This window comes from Balaenoptera ricei, chromosome 9 (assembly GCF_028023285.1).
Source record: "Balaenoptera ricei isolate mBalRic1 chromosome 9, mBalRic1.hap2, whole genome shotgun sequence".
In the NCBI taxonomy this organism is placed as follows: Eukaryota; Metazoa; Chordata; class Mammalia; order Artiodactyla; family Balaenopteridae; genus Balaenoptera; species Balaenoptera ricei.
In genome coordinates, this window is record NC_082647.1 from 76698316 (window position 1) to 76716043 (window position 17728).

The 17728-nt window shown below is 38.5% G+C and overlaps 1 protein-coding gene across 1 annotated transcript; it reads left to right on the forward strand.

The window, feature by feature from the left end:
• The first annotated feature begins 857 nt into the window (after positions 1 to 857).
• NUP42 (nucleoporin 42) lies at positions 858 to 16811 on the forward strand. The gene is made up of 7 exons (XM_059933993.1): positions 858 to 1068; positions 3964 to 4192; positions 5551 to 5645; positions 11521 to 11597; positions 12351 to 12437; positions 15415 to 15499; positions 16147 to 16811. The coding sequence occupies exons 1-7, from the start codon at positions 957 to 959 to the stop codon at positions 16722 to 16724; spliced, it is 1263 nt and encodes a 420-aa protein (XP_059789976.1). The 5' UTR covers positions 858 to 956; the 3' UTR covers positions 16725 to 16811.
• The last annotated feature ends 917 nt before the right edge of the window (positions 16812 to 17728 follow it).

Below are 17728 nucleotides of genomic sequence, written 5' to 3' on the forward strand. Positions count from 1 at the left end.
TAGGGTGTCTCACCACACAATGGAAAAGGTAGATATAGGATTTGTGGGAAAGGTGGAGTTCAGGTAAAATCTAAATGAAACAGTTTTGATAGTCTCAAAGCAAAGCAGAGCGGTGTAAAGAGGCATCAACATCACATCTGGAGTGAGAAGTGGGTGTAGGGTCATGTTCCCTTGGAAACCACAAAGTTAAGAGAATAAATAAGTAATGTTCTTTTCAGGAACCCCTTGTCTGCAGCTCTGCACCTGATTAGAAATAGAAGCTGCTTCTCTGTGTCAAAGTGTCTTAGATCCTCCAGGCAAGAGTGGAATGTTTCATTCTTACTGATAAAATTTCAAATAGCAACGCTTACATGGACTTTAAAGAACAAGGTTTCTCCGTTTAAGAATGTAGTACTCATCCAAAGACGCGGGTTGTTATGATACTTTTTAGTTGCAGTTTGTCCTTAAAAGAAACTGTTTCCTGTAAACGTTACAACTGGCTTCATCTTATACTGTTACCCATCCTGATGAATGGCTGGGCAGATTTTTACTTTCTCAGCAGTTACAAATGAAAAATACGACTCGGTCTCTCAAACCACAGCTAATCCTCCTCTCAGGGCCTTGCTGAAGTTATGGGTTTGCCTGACGAACTTTCTTTCCTCTCATTTTTGACCTCAAGCCTCCCCTGATGAACGAGACCCTACACCACGGTCTTCAGCGCCTTTCTTCACATAACCTTTCAATCATCCTGCCTTCCCAGGCCACGCTCAGTGCGTGGGGGGCGGTCCCACTCTTCTCAAATCCTATTGGGTAAAATCCACGCCTCTCTTCGCATTGGGGGCGGGACAAGAGAGAAAGGGCCTTTCCCAGGCGCGAGAAGATGACGTCACAGTAGCGGACCCGTGACCTCCGGTTGCTTTGGGCTCTGCTAGCTGAGGGTGTGGACTGAAAACAGTTCCGTCCGCGATGCCGTCGCCATGACCATTTGTCAGTTCTTCCTTCAAGGCCGGTGTCGCTTCGGAGATCGCTGCTGGAACGAACATCCCGGCGCCGGGGGTTTGGGCGAAGGACGGCAGCAGCAGCTCTCAGGTGACGTTCTCCTCCATCCTTCGCCCCTAGCCGAGCTGAGGAAGGCCTGGCGTGGGGCCGGGCCGGCGAGGAACAGCCGTCCCTCGTGGGCCCAGCCGCTGGGCACAGCGCCGTGGCGCACCAGTCAGGTGACGCGGACGTGCCCACGTCGTCCCCTCGCCCGCCCCGCCCACCCCGCCCACCGGCTTTTTTATTCATTTATTAGGAACTCGGTTGGCTTTTGTTGAGCGGTTGGAGGCATGGGCTTGGTCCTGGTTACTAATGAAAAACAGTTAATTTTTAAGTCGGAATACGTGTCAGAACTTACCTTGTGGGGCTTCCCTGGTGGCGCAGTGGTTGAGAGTCTGCCTACCAGTGCAGGGGACACGGGTTCGGGCCCTGGTCTGGGAGGATCCCACATGCCACGGAGCGGCTGGGCCCGTGAGCCACAACTACTGAGCCTGCGCGTCTGGAGCCTGTGCTCCGCAACAAGAGAGGCCGCGATAGTGAGAGGCCCGCGCTCCGCGATGAAGAGCGGCCCCCGCTTGCCACAACTAGAGAAAGCCCTCGCACAGAAACGAAGGCCCAACACAGCCATAAAAATAAATAATTAATTAATTAAAAATCCTCTGCCTATAAAAAAAAATTGCTGCAATGAACATGTATTAAAAAAAAAAAAAAAAAGAACTTACCTTGTCTTTGGGCGGCAGTGGTTCGCAGAATTGGCATAGGTCGACCCAGACGCCTCCTTTCTTTACTGCTTTACTATCCTTCTGGGTACTTGTTTTTTCCCCTTGATGCCTTGAATATAATTTTTTCTAAACTTTTTTCTAGGGAGAGGCTAGCGACTGGGGTCAAAGTCAGGATTCTTAACTTTGGGGAACTCCTTTGAAGATCTAATAAAAGCTACAGAGCCATTAACCTCAGATAAATGCACATGCTCATAAAATTTGGGGTAAAATCGAGAGTGGGATGCTCAGTTAAGAACTCTGGGCTATGAGGGAAGGGGGTGCATGACTACGTTGACCTGCTTCCTGGCCTAAGTCATTGTCAAAGCTTTTGGAATATTACACTAAACCAATTGTGGATGATGCAAAAGGATTGACTGTCTTCGAGGAGAGGAGGGGTCTGAAATGAAACCATAGTACAATGCAAGGTTTTAGAGGTCAGATGAATAGTTAGGTTTTCTTAGGAGTGAAACTTAGTCCTTAAAGGTACCACAAGATGCTGACCACCTCTCCGTTCTCTTTCCTCCTTTAGAGCTATTCATCTGACCCTTAAACCTTGTGTTACATTGTGGTTTCACGTCTGATTCCTCTTCTTGGAGACAGTCTTTTTGCATCACCCACAATTGGTCTAGTGAAATATTCCAAACCAAAAATTAAGACTCAGGATCTGATAAATGTGCGAGTATTTCCAGGAACAACAAAACGTAATATTTGACATTCTGTTGAGACTCACTCTAAATGCAGTAATTAGAGAATAAATGGTGAATGGATACATGTTAATGGATTTTAAAAGTGGAGATAACACTAGTCAAGTAAACAGTGTATTTAATGCCCAGAAACAAATAAATGCTTATGGAATTAGTAAGTATGAAGACCAAAAGCTGTATACAAAAGATGGAGTGAATTTCTTCAGTTGTGTCATCCCTGCAAAGGATTTGAAACTCTAAGAAAATAAAATATCATTAACCCATACTTGAGGGATCTGGTCTAGCAGTCTGCCCCCTTTCCTCTTAGGTTTTGTTAAGCAGTTTTAGAATTGGGAGGTGAATTTTCATAAAGGAGTGTATCTCCTATCACTCCAGTTTTTTTTTTTTTAATTAATTAATTTATTTATTTATTTATTTTTGGCTGTGTTGGCTCTTCGTTTCTGTGTGAGGGCTTTCTCTAGTTGTGGCAAGCGGGGGCCACTCTTCATCGCGGTGCGCGGGCCTCTCACTATCGCGGCCTCTCTTGTTGCGGAGCACAGGCTCCAGACGCGCAGGCTCAGTAGTTGTGGCTCATGGGCCTAGTTGCTCCGCGGCATGTGGGATCCTCCCAGACCAGGGCTCAAACCCGTGTCCCCTGCATCTGCAGGCAGATTCTCAACCACTGCGCCACCAGGGAAGCCCCACTCCAGTTTTTAATATACATATTTAATGGCATATCTCCTAATTCAGTCAGAAACAAGGTGAATTATCTTGACCCCAACTAAGAAGTGATGAATAAATGAGACAGTAGAAGTGAAAAAATTTTGTAAAATATAGAGACAGAGAGGAGGAAAATGTTGGCTTATTTTGATAGTTATAGAATACTAGAAATCTGCTCATAATAGAGGAACTCAGTGCACTTTATTCATATGTAAATTACCTCTATAATCTCCTTATGGAAGGTAGGTGGGTAGGTGTTGTTTTCTCAGAGAGAATACTGAGTCAAATAGACTTACCCATCTATTCAAGGACAGAAGGTAGAATCTAATCTTTTATATTCAATACACTTCTCAATACATTGTCTGTTTTTCAGATTTTACTACTATATAGGGCCCAGTTGGGGAGCAAAGAATGATACAGACACATCTTTTTATCATGAAGGAGCTTATGATTTAAGATACATGCCTTCTATCCACTCCATTATCGAACAGTTGTTTACCTAATAAACTTACGTCAGCTGAATTTAGTAATATATCGTTATTTTTCTGTGTATTTACAGTCTTCTCAATCTTGTTAACTTAGACCGTTATGTGATTTGTGGATACTACACTTACCTATATAAATTGAAAATGAAGAGTTTTGTAATTTAAAATGAGTGGAAATGTAGTGCTTGTTGAATCTTTACATAATGTCTGCACATAATAAGACAAACTACAATGAAATTTTAAGAGATTTTAAAAATGAGTTGCTAGTAAAGTTGTTTATTTTGTTGTTTATTTCAGGTAGTAACAGACGAGGATGGAATACCACCAGCCAGAGATATTCCAGTGTTATCCAGCCATCCAGTTTCTCCAAATCCACACCATGGGGGGGCAGCAGAGATCAAGAAAAGCCATCTTTTGCTTCTTTTGATTCTGGAGCGTCAGCTAGCAGGAACAGTGGGTTTGGATTGTCTCAGAACCCATTTGCTTCACCTAACTCTGATGGGCAGAAGGATGAAAAGAAACTTCTGTAAGTGAAAGCCTTCAGAAAAATTCCTGCCCATTTGCTTATTTTTTTCAAAAATACCTACAGTACTTTCCTTAAAAAAGAGGTAATGTTATTATTACTTATTAAATTATTAAAAAATCAGAATAAGCAAAAAGCAGAAAAAACATCCATGATCAGAGATAACTACTATTTTGCAGGTATCATACTAGACTTTATTTCACTTAAAAATGTCATTTTTCTTTATCAATACAGTGAGTTCTTGGGGATAATTATGCTTTTTCCACTTTTCTATTGATAACACTGTCCTGTGAATATCTTTCTAATGTAGTCCTGCTTATATTAAATTATGAGTTCTTTACAAAGTATGAGGTGATTTAAAGCAACTTGTGATCTTGGAGGTCACTTATAGCATCTTGTATTCTTCTTTCTAAAACTTTTACTTCAGTAAGCCCATGCAAACATTTCATTTGATTTCCTTCATTATTGTGGAGTAGATTTCTTACCATTTATTGAGAACATTCGTAGTAGAATTTATGATTGGTGCCGAAACAGTGCCTGGCTGTGTATAACTGTTCCGTCAGCCCCCAGCAACTAGGACAGAACTTAAATATACTCATTAGTCTTTTACATCCCATAACTAAATTAGACTAGTTGTAAACATTTTGAACCATGTACCATATATAATTAATTAAAATAAATAAATAAAGTAAAAAAACAAAAAAAGAAAAAAGAAACCCTCCTTCCTATATTTGATGTTGTCATAAAAATCCTAAATTTTATTATTATTTTATTATCAGTTATTCTTATTTGATTAATTTTGCTCTTCTGGATAAAGGGAAAATGTTTAATTTAGACCCAGATATATCCATGACTTTGCCAACAAGTTAACCATGGACATGGGTCTGTTCCCTTTTTGCAAAATGTGAGAATTAGACAAAATGATCTCTGAAGTCCTAACCACTTAAATATTTTATGGTTCTTTATTACTTACTGGTTCTTTCTTTCCCAGTTAAATGATCATTGATGTTAATGATAATGAACAAAGAAAGATTAAACTTAGTATTGTGTATTTTATTATATTTCAGTTCTTTAAGATATGTATGGTACGATAGTTGAGTTCTCAGTAAATGTATCAGTTAATGGTTCAGTGTATTGGAAAACCAAAATTATGAACTTCTTTGATATTATAATATTTATAATCATGAAATATAGTTCATATTTCTATAAGCTTCTGCTTTAAAGAATACTCCTCAGAAAATATAACGGAAAAATCTAAAATTATATATTTACTACAATTAAAATTTCCATGATTGAAAATTATAAATGATAAATTTTAACAATCAGAAGAAAAAGATCTTTTGCCCTTTTTATTCTTTCAGGGAAGGAATTGTAAAAGATATGGAGGTTTGGGAATCATCAGGGCAGTGGATGTTTTCTGTTTATTCACCAGTGAAAAAGAAACCTAATATTTCAGGTAACGAGAAATTATGTGTTTTTAAATTGTGTTTTACAACTATTATTTTCTAAAACTAAGACTATGTCAAATAAAGAAATCGACCACAAACTTAGCTACAGTTAGGAGAGTTTGGACGTTGTTTAAAGTATCCGAGTATTCTAGCAGAACTTCATAATTCAGAGATTGAGGTTGGAAGATATAGTTCAAGATATATAGATCCCTTGGGAAAAATAGTAGAATCAGGACCCACCACATTTCCAATTCTGTAAGCCCAAGAAGAGGCTCTGCTTCCTTGGTTTCCTGTAGATACAACTTCAGAACCCTTTAGCTGCCTGCAGTGAATAGAAGAGTCCCGTTATGCCAAGGCTTTGGCTGCCTGATTCTGTTCTTTCTCCCCTATCTTTTTTTCTAAGGATAGTTATTTTTCATAAAGCATGTTGAGATCTATTCTGGGGGTAATATTTGAAGGGAAGGAGCTTTAGCTGGGCTACAGAGATAGCATTTCTTTAGAATACTCCTTTCCTTCCCATTTTCTTTTGCCCATAGCCCTTTTGGGGCTGAAAGCTAGACAACCACAGATTTTTTTGTTTTGTTTTGTTTTGGTTTTTTGACATCTTTATTGGAGTATAATTGCTTTACAATGGTATGCTAGTTTCTGCTGTATAACAAAGTGAATCAGCTATATGCATACATATATCCCCATATCCCCTCCCTCTTGCATTAGACCACCACAGTTTTCTAAGCCTACTCTGGGTGGTCCTGGGCCCTATTAAGTTGAACAGCAAGTGGCTAGAAGATGAGAGCCCTTTCAGTCTCTCAGAACTCTGGGATTTCTGTCTGTCTCTGCTCTATCTGCTCATTCTCTGTGAGCATTTGTGTCACACCACTCCTTAGTCGTTTATTTACTTAATCATTCAACAAATACTTATTGAATTTCTTTTGTGCCAGGCCTCATTCTAGGTGCTAGGGATATAGCAATGAGTAAGATAGATAGGATCCATCCCTTATGAAGTTTATTTTCTTGAGGGATGGAGGTAATAAGTAATACAAATAAATAAGATAATTTTAGATAGTCATTTTTCTGTAAAGAAAATAAGTGTGGGCTTCCCTGGTGGCGCAGTGGTTGAGAGTCTGCCTGCCAATGCAGGGGACACTGGTTCGAGCCCTGGTCTGGGAAGATCCCATATGCCGCGGAGCAACTAGGCCCGTGAGCCACAACGACTGAGCCTGCGCGTCTGGAGCCTGTGCTCCTCAACAAGAGAGGCCGCGATAGTGAGAGGCCCGCGCACCGCGATGAAGAGTGGCCCTCGCTTGCCACAACTAGAGAAAGCCCTCGCACAGAAGCGAAGACCCAACACACCCAAAAATAAATAAATAAAATTTAAAAAAAAACAAAAAAAAAACGCTTCCCCCAATATGACCATATATGTTGATTATTTAAATTAAAAAATGATCAACAGGGCTTCCCTGGTGGCGCAGCGGTTGAGAATCTGCCTGCCAATGCAGGGGACACGGGTTCGATCCCTGGTCTGGGAAGATCCCACATGCCGCAGAGCAACTGGCCCCGTGAGCCACAGTTACTGAGCCTGCGCGTCTGGAGCCTGTGCTCCGCAACAAGAGAGGCCGCGATAGTGAGAGGCCCGCGTACCGCGATGAAGAGTGGCCCCCGCCGGCCACAACTAGAGAAAGCCCTCGCACAGAAACGAAGACCCAACACAGCCATAAATAAATAAATTAATTAATTTAAAAAAAAAATGATCAACAATCTTCTTGAATTTGCAACTTGAAATCTTTGACACCTTCAAAGGATTCTTCTCTACAAGCAAAATATTAAAAAAAAAAAAAAAAGAAAACGAAAATAAGTGTTAAGCCTTTTTTAAAAAGTTCAGAATTGAACTTAATGCCTAACGCCCTAGAGCAGTGGTTCTCAGTGTGAAATGTAGATCCATAAGCAGGGTTGTAAGATAAAATATGGGACATCCAGTTAAATTTAAATTTCAGATAAACAATATTTTTAGTATATGAATATCCCATGTAGTATTTAGAACATACTTATACTTTTTTTTTTTTTTTTTTTGGCTGTGCCGTGCAGCTTGTGGGATCTTAGCTCCCCGACCAGGGATTGAACCTGGGCCCACGGCAGTGAAAGCACCAAGTCCTAACCACTGGACCACCAGGGAATTCCCGGGACATACTATACTTTTAAAGTATTTGTTGTTTGTCAAATATTCAAATTTAACTGGGCATCCTCTTTTTTTTGGCTAAATCTGGCAACCCTATTGCTAAAATCCTTTTAGGGGCTGTATAAGTTTAGAAATATTTTCATAATAATACTAAGACATTAATTGCCATTTTCACTGTGTTGACATTTGCACTGTTGGTACAAAAGCTTTGATGAGGCACAGGCAACAAACTGTACTAGTAGATTATAATAGTCAATAAAAAAAAATTCTAACGCCATTTTCACTTAAGAATGTCCTTGATGAAGAGGTAAAAATTATTAATTTTATTAAATATTGACCCTTAAGTGTACACATTTTAAATATTCTATGTGACAAAATGGGAAGCACACACAAAGTAACATTAACAAATTTTTTGATATTGTAAGATGACATGTGCCAACATTTGGAGGTTCTGGATAACTCACTGAACCAATATTTTCCAGATGACCAATGTGTGATGTTACAAAATTATGCATGTTTGAAAAATCCTTTCGAAGTGCAAGATAAAACAATTAATAGTTTTGGTTTATTAATATGATTTCATTAATATGATTTGAGTCCACATTATAGCTAACCTTTAAGAAACTACTGTCTGTCAAGTTTTGGTATAGTATCAAGAAGGATATCCACAATTATCTGAAAAGGCCATTAAAGTCATCCTTTTCCAGCTACACATCTGTGTGAGAACAGTTTTTCTTCATATACTTGAACCAGGCAATATACTGAAACAGGTTGAAGCAGATTGAACAGCAGAAGCAGATATAATAATCCAACAGTCTTCTATGAAGCCATACATTAAAGAGATTTACAAACATAAGACAATGCCACTTGTATCACTAAATTTTTATTTTTTGTTTTGGAAAATAGTTTTTTCATTTATGTTGATATATTTGTTATTTTTAAGTGAATTAATATTTTCTACGTTTTTTCAGTTCTCATTTCAAATATGGTAAATATTGATTTATGTAACCCATGTAAGCAAAAGGTCTGGCATCCTTATTTACTTTTAAGAATGTAAATGGGTCCTGAAACCAGAAAGTTGGAGAATCACTGTCTGTAGGCATCCATTATAATGAATTAATTTTTCCTGTGCAGCTAGAATGATACTACGTTTGTACCACCCTTGAAAGAATTGAGGAAATAGTCACTCAAATCATTTTCTGTCTTCATGGTGCAGATGAGTAACAGATGGAAGGAGGAGAAAGTATCCAGAGGGATAGTGTTTCTTCACAGAGAGTGGTTATCTATTCTTAGGAAGCAGTATTGGAGCTGAGTCCTGAATGAAGAGAAGATGTCACTTACGGGAAGATTTGGGGGAAAATGTTCCTGACAGTACAATAGCTAGTGCAGAGGCCCTTGTGGAAACAAGGTTGGCATGTATTTAGTCTAGCAAGGCCTGAATTGCCAGAGGAGAGTAAATAAGAGAAAGAGTAATATGACATAAGGCCAGAGAGAGGCAGCCAGGGGCCAGATTATGTTGGGCCAAATTGCACTAGGAAGCCAGAAAGAGCTTTGAGCAGGAGGAGGGATATGATCTGATTAGAAAAAGCTCACTTAGGGACTTCCCTGGTGGCACAGTGGTTAAGAATCCACCTGCCAACGCAGGGGACATACGTTCAAGCCCTGGTCTGGGAAGATCCCACATGCCGCGGAGCAACTAAGCCCATGCGCCACAACTACTGAGCCAGCACTCTAGAGCCCGCGAGCCACAACTGCTGAGCCCGCGTGCCACAGCTAATGAAGCCCATGGTCCGCAACAATAAAAGCCACCGCACTGAGAAGCCTGCGCACCGCAGCGAAGAGTAACCCCTGCTCACCGCAACTTGAGAAAGCCCGCGCACAAGCAGCAAAGACTCAGTGCAGCCAAAAATAAATAATTAAAATAAATAAATTAATTAATTTTTTAAAAGCTCACTTAGACTGTTGTATGAAAAGAAATGGTCTGTTGGGGGGCAAAATAGTGGCAGGGCAATGAGTTCGGAGACAACTGCTGATGACTGAGAGTTACTAGCAGTGGAGACGGAATAGGTCAAATTTGTGTTCTGTTTTGGAGCTAGAACTGGCAAGAGGCTTATTAATTAGATATGGGGAAAGAGAGAAATGCAAAGTGATTCTAGGTTTTGTGGCCTGAGCAGTTAATAAAGGTGGTAAAGACAAGTTGTTAGAGAGCCTCCAGGATTCTGATTTGAATGTTTAGTCTTTTCTTTATTCTGAGGTAAGGGTCTTTGGAGTTAATGGTGTCTGGTTATAAGTAATTCTCTGTAGAAAAATATCCTGAACTTTTTTTCCCTTTCTTAAAAAGTTTTCCTAATTATGAAAGTTACAGCTGTTGCCATAGAAAACTTGGAAAATACAGAAATATGTGAATAAAGATCAACTGATCTCAGAGATAACAACTGTAACATTTTAGTGTATTTCTTTCAAAACATGCACACACATATTTCTTATTTATATGTATAATTAGGAATCATAACCTAGTGTTGTATTCTGCTTTGTTTTCAGTGTCTCTATTACTAAAAATACTAGAATGAACATCTTTTTATGTAACACCCTTTGTTTATACATTTAATTATTTCCTGAGGTTAAATCCTAGAAATTCTAAGATCAAAAGGTATGAGCATTTTTAAGGCATTTGACATTGATTGACAATTTTCCTCCCAGAAAAGTTTTACCTTTTTGATTTCCATAATGGCAACTTAGGAAAATGTCCATTTCACCACATCCTTAATAACAGTTATTCATTATTAATTTTTGTCAGTCTGATAGATAAAGCATTGTAGCTCTATTTAAGTTGTATTTTTAAATTGAACTTTTTTTGTGTGTGTGTGTGAACTTTTTAGTTTCATTTATTTACTGGCTATTTGAATTGTTTTGTGAATTGCCCGTTCATTATCTTTACCCATACTAACTTATTTTTCTTACTGATTTGTAATAGCTATTTATACATTGATGTTAGCTCTTCTCCTGTCATATATGTTGCAATTATGGTTTTCCCAGTTTACTGTTTGCCTTTCAATTCTGCTATTGTAGTTTCTGACTTACAGAATATTTTTTTTAGAAGTATGAATGTATATGTAGTCAACTCTTTCTTGTTTCTTTTGTTTATTATTCCTTCCACTCCATTTATCTTTAGAAAATTTTCCCCTTCAAAATTTTTCCCCTTCAACCAGGGCTTCCCTGGTGGCACAGTGGTTGAGAATCTGCCTGCCAATGCAGGGGACACGGGTTCAAGCCCTGGTCTGGGAAGATCCCACATGCCGCGGAGCAACTGGGCCCGTGAGCCACAACTACTGAGCCTGCGTGTCTGGAGCCTGTGCTCCGCAACAAGAGAGGCCGCGATAGTGAGAGGCCCGCGCACCGCGATGAAGAGTGGTCCCCGCTCGCCGCAACTAGAGAAAGCCCTCGCACAGAAACGAAGACCCAACACAGCCAAAAAAACTAACTAAATAAATAAATAAATAAATTTATTAAAAAAAAGATCAAATAACCAACTATATTTTATTCTAATTTTATACTTTATTAAATAGAGTATAGGCTTTGAATTTTTTCCTTATGATTATGAAATTTTTCTAATGATCAAGATTAGCATATTTTCCTGTCTAGCGCCTCTTATTTTACTATACTATCAAAAGTATTGGTATTTAAAGATTCCAATTGATTCCTCACTTCAGGTTTTACAGATATTTCACCAGAGGAGTTGAGACTTGAATACCATAACTTCTTAACAAGCAATAACTTACAGAGTTATGTAAGTTTGTTTCCTATTCATCTACCTAACAGATTAGCTGTTAATTATTGTCTTCTCTGTAGTGGCTTGCTTGTGTGTTGGCAAAGTGGATGAGGTCTATAATTTTTTTTCAGAACAAGGCTATTTTTATATTCTAAATTAAAATTTAGAATTTCTTTGAAATTGGTTGGTTATCTAAAATGGTGATAATATACTTTGACTGTAGTAACTAGGAATGTCATTCTTTTTATTACGGGTTATCCAGCAATCAGTCCCAGAAATCATACCTTTCATCATTTGGCAAACATCTATGGAGCATCTCTTAGGTGCAGACACCACAATGAATGCTAGAAAAACAAACTTAAATAAAATGCAGTGTTGTATATAGATTAACATTCTCATATATCAGATATCAAAAAATTGAAAAGCTGGGCTTGAATAAGGTCAGTGCCTAAAGGAAATGACATAAATCCTGTATTTTTCTATTGTCTACAGTCAATATCATGTGTTTCACCTAGTACACATGTTTGTCTCTGTACTGCCAGGTACTTGTGATTTTAACTAGGTGATACAAGGAGTTGGAGAACAGGGAAAGGGGTCTACAGCTGGAGTATCTTTGGCAAGTAGGGGTAGGTCAATGCAAATTTTACAAGTTATGGGCCGTAAAAATGTTTTATAAATTTATTGTGACTTTGGAAATACAGAAATGAAGTTGTTGGAGAGATTATCTTAAACACTCAATATTGACTCATTATTTTTCTGTCTTCTCTCCAGCTACATTCTATCCAACAGTTAATAAATCAGTGGAGGAACAGGGTAAATGAACTGAAAAGTCTAAATACATCAACTACAATAGCTTTGGTGAGTATTGGAGAATTTTCTACAGGGAGATGTCTTATCTATTGCTTTTTTGCAGAATTTCACTTTGGATTTGGAAAGCAAAGCTAAAATTCTCTGTCAAGAATTGTGATACACACATTCTCAAGAACTATATTATCATTTAGAGGCACGATCCTGGAATTGTTTTCTCTCTGTTCCTTCGTCAGAAAAGCACAGATAATTATGCTTTTCTAAAACTATTTTTAGGATAAGGTTTTTAACTTTGGTGGTACTAGTTTTAAAAATTGGAAAATATTACATAAATTCAAGTATTCCAGGTTATCAGCATTTAAAAAGAAATTGCTTTGAAAAATATGAATGCATATTTAGACTAATGTATACTTTTGTGACTGAAGGACCATATGTTCCTTGTCTTATACAGAAATGCCTTTAGGAGATATATACCCACTTGTCCCCAAAGATACATGATCCTACTGCAGCATATTCATTATCTCTGTCAATTAAGTTTATTTTGCTACCCCCATAAGAAGTTCTTAAGAATATTATTTTTAAATAAGATATTTACATTTAGAATTTGATATTTCCAGTCTCCTAGGTGGTTTTTCTTTGTACTTTCTGAAAAAGGCTATGAGAGTTGTAGCTGCCTAAAGTTAGTGAATGACTGTTTGAAAGTCCCGACACCCTACTCCTTTCTTTTTTTTTTTAATTAATTAATTTATTTATTTATTTTTGGTTGTGTTGGGTCTTCGTTGCTGTGCGTGGGCTTTCTCTAGTTGTGGCAAGAGGGGGCTACTCTTCGTTGCAGTGCGCGGATGTCTCATCGCGGTGGCTTCTCTTGTTGTGGAGCATGGGCTCTAGGCACGTGGGCTTTAGTAGTTGTGGCGCACGGGCTCAGTAGTTGTGACTCACGGGCTCTAGAGCGCAGGCTCAGTAGTTGTGGCACACAGGCTTAGTTGCTCCGCGGCATGTGGGATCTTCCCAAACCAGCGCTCAAACCCGTGTCCCCTGCATTGGCAGGCAGATTCTCAGCCACTGCGCCACCAGAGAAGTCCCCCTACTCTTTTCTTAAATATGTGCTTCTAAATGACTAGACTTTTTTTTGGGCATTGCATTTTATTTTTGTTTAATTAATTTTTATTGGAGTATAGTTGCTTTACAGTGTTGTGTTAGTTTCTACTGTACAGCAAAATGAATCAACTGTACATATACATATATTCCCTCTTTTTTGGATTTCCTTACTGTTTAGGTCACCACAGTGCATTAAGTAGAGTTTTCTGTGCTATACAGTATGTTCTCATTAGTTGTCTATTTTATGCACAGTATCAATAGTGTATATGTGTCAACCCCAATGCCCCAATTCCTCACACCCTCCCAAATGACTAGACTCTTGTGCAAGCTAATTTCTTCTACCTTTCGGTTGTTGTAATGCCATTTGAATTCAGTAGGACTCCTCGGAAGTATTTTTTCTCTAGATGAGAGGTGGCCCACCATCACCATTGCTGATGTAGAAGGGATAACTGAGTCCAGAGAACTACAGAGCTTCCTTCAAGGTTGGAAGTTCCATGTTCTTTGCCACCTTCCTAGGGGCCCTTCTGTAGGTGAGAATCTTGGACAGCCTACCTACAACTGGCTTACCATGTGTCAATTCTTTATGCCAAGCAATTGGTTTTTTTAAAATATTTATTTATTTATTTTATTTTTGGCTGTGTCGGGTCTTAGTTGCTGTTAGAGGGATCTTCATCGCGGCATGCGGGATCCTCCGCTGCGGCACCCAGGCTCCTCATTGCGCAGGCTCCTCATTGCAGGGTGCGGGCTTCTCTCTAGTTGTGGCCCGCGTGCTCAGTAGCTGTGGTGTGCGGGGTTAGCTGCCTCGCGTCATGTGGGATCTTAGTTCCCCAACCAGAGATCAAGCCCACGTCCCCTGCATTGGAAGCCGATTCTTAACCACTGGACCACTAGGGAAGTCCCTGCCAAGTGGTTTATTCTTTATTCTTTTAATCTATTATATGGATATAATTTGTTTATCACATACCTGTTAATGACTGAGGGAGAGAAGCTAGATGAAAAAAAGAAAAAGTACATACTATATGATTCCATTTATATGACACTCTAGAAAAGACAAACCTCATCTCTAGTAATAGAAAGTAGGTGAATGGTTCCCTGGGGCCAGAGGTTGGGAGAGTGTTGACTGGAAGGGGACACAAGGGAACTTTTATGGGTGATGGAAATATTCTAAATCTTGATTGTAGTGGTGGTTATAAGTTTGTCAAAACTCATCAAAATATAGATAGATTGTTTTAATGGATGCATTTTATTTTATGTAAACTGTACCTCAGTAAAGTTGATTTTTTTTTTAAAGAAAAAATGCCAATAGGGTTTTAAAATGAGAGAAATCTTATATGCTTAGGTTGATGAGGAAAGGCTTCTTAGAGTTAAGGATTAAGTGAAAAGTTCCTTGAAAAGGAGATTAAGATTTCAGTAAGCAGAGATGAAAGACATTTCTAGAGCAGAAAATAGCAAGAGCATAAAATATTTTCAGGGAATAGGAAATGTTTAATAGATTTTAGTGGTAAGCTTTTAATAATGTAATTGCAAATTAACTTCAGTTCAAGCATTTGAGTAAGTAGACTGGGTAGCCTCTAAAGGTCCTTTACCTAATCTCTAGGTTTTTTGGTAAATGCAGATCAACCAGTAGAAACTAAAATCTAGAATTAAAAAGTATTTTCCTGATTTTAATATGTGTTCATTGAAGAAATTTAGAAAGTGTTTTAAAAGCATAAGTAAAATTAAAATCATTCATAATTCATCAGCCAGACAATCACTTCGAACTCATTGAGGTTGGCCCATTTTTTTCTATGAACATTCACTTGTAGGCATTTTTCTATGTTAAACAAAATGAAGACGTTTTTAAGTGCACATTTTAAAAATTGAATTTGGCTATAAAGTGTATAGAAAAGGTACTTGAGAATTATTCACTTGCCTACCTTTTTTTAAATAGCTCTCTGATATAAAGGGTGGAGTAAATCAAGCAGCACCTGCGTTTGGATTTGGCAGTAGGCCATCAGTAACATTTGGGTCACCAGGTAAGTGACAAAGTAATGAAGGACTCCACTGATTCAGAAAAATAGGATTTTATAGGTTTCAAATATAAAGCCTGAAGTTTTGTTTAGTGCCATTTAAAGTCACCCTTGCCACCTTCTACCACCTTCCATAATAGAACTTCAAAGAATTTGGCTCATCAAGCATTTGCAAAATAGGGTTAAGAATGGGCATGTTCTTTGAAAGAAGAACATGGCTCAGGCTTTAGAAGTATATTTTAGGAATGGTTTTTCAAGACTTCCATAGGAATACATAGTTAAGGTAGCAGCACCTTTGAGGACTTCATTGTCCCTGTACATAACAGCATAGTATTGTCCTCAAATGACAGCTCCGATGAGATGAGGGGACAGGTGAAGTGAAGGCTCACTCCCTAATCCCTGAGGTTTCTCAAGAGCTGCCTCCTTGAGTGTAAATTATGGTGCAAATGAGATCAATGTAGCAGAAAGACAGGACAACAGGGTATAGTGGGTTTGTCCTAGCTTCTCATTTTCACTTTTCTCTTCTTCCTTCCAATAAGTTAATTATCATCTAAATATGACAGAAATAAGAAAAAAAAGGGCGGGTGGGGAATAGTAATATAGCTACATTTTCTGACTAATAGATTCTTTTTTTCTTTTTCTGGTTTTTGTAGGTTTTCCAGTGAATAACAACAGCAGCATTAATGCTCAGAATTTTAGTTTTAAACCAAGCTCTGGATTTGCTACTGCCCCTTCTGGAAACCCTTCTGTGTTTGGGAATACTCCAGCATTTGGAGCTGTACCCTCCGCCAATTCTGCCATCACTGCTTCTACTCCTGCTTTTGGACTTGGGAAACCCCAAATCACATCTGCTGCTTCATTTTCATTTAAAAGCCCTGCAGCTTCTGGTTTTGGATCATCCGGGTTTTCAGCATTTCCAGCTCCTATGGCAGTAGGCCCTGTTGGAGCTCCAGAGGCCCCAGCCTTTGGAAGCGGCAGTTCTTCGGCTCGTTTTGGTAGTCTAGGCTCACAGTCTCACACTGCTTTTTCCAAGTCATCCAGTGGCACCTTTGGAAACAGCAGCATATCCACTTCTCTCGCATTCTCAAATGGCAGCACCACAACAGATAATGTATTATTCACACCCAAAGATCAACTAACAGCAGAAGAACTGGAACAATTTCAATCCAAGAAATTTACTCTGGGAAAAATTCCATTAAAGCCACCTCCTGTGGAACTTCTAAATATTTAAACGAGCAATTTTAAATACAGAAAAGAACAGCTTTTAAAATTGTTTTGAGTGGTTCATATGAAAGGACAGATATATATATATATGCACATACATATATATTATATATATATACATATATATTTATAAGAAGTATAAACTTTCAATAATAGGAGTTTTTAAATTTAGCATTTTCTTCTTGAGCATAACTATTTAAGTAAAACAAAAACTCAGCAGCAGATTTTTTTTTTTTTTTTTTTTTTTGCTGTAATTATGAATGGAACTGAAAAAACTGTCAGGGTGCACTGAATAAAGTACTTTTCTTATTCTACATCACTCTACTCTCTTACCATTTAAAATTTTACCTTTAAACATTTTTTTTTTTAAAGGAAGGAGATAATTTCTAGAACCAGCAGAGAAAAAATGCTTAAATGTTTAGCCTACTTACCAAATAAACATCAGTAGCATGACTTTCCTTCATGTTAAAGAATATTCTCTTAAAGAGAGAAATAACAATTTTTATTTTTTTAACATGAGTATTTTTCCTTTTTTTTTTAAATTAATTTATTTATTTATTTATTTTTGGCTGTGTTGGGTCTTAGTTTCTGTGCGAGGGCTTTCTCTAGTTGCGGCAAGCGGGGGCCACTCTTCATCGCAGTGCACAGGCCTCTCACTATCGTGGCCTCTCCTGTTGCGGAGCACAGGCTCCAGATGCGCAGGCTCAGCAGTTGTGGCTCACGGGCCTAGTTGCTCCGCGGCATGTGGGATCCTCCCAGACCAGGGCTCGAACCCGTGTCCCCTGCATTAGCAGGCAGACTCTCAACCACTGCGCCACCAGGGAAGCCTGAGAAATAACAATTTTTAAAGGGTGAAAATTTTTTAGGACCTAAGAAGCATTTTCCCCTCATATTTTTTCCTCCTCAATTCTGGCTCTCTCATGGACCATTTGAGTTTTCTTCAACAATTTTGGGCTAATTTTTATCTTGGCCTAATTTTTATGTAATTCTATTTTTTCCTCACATTATCCC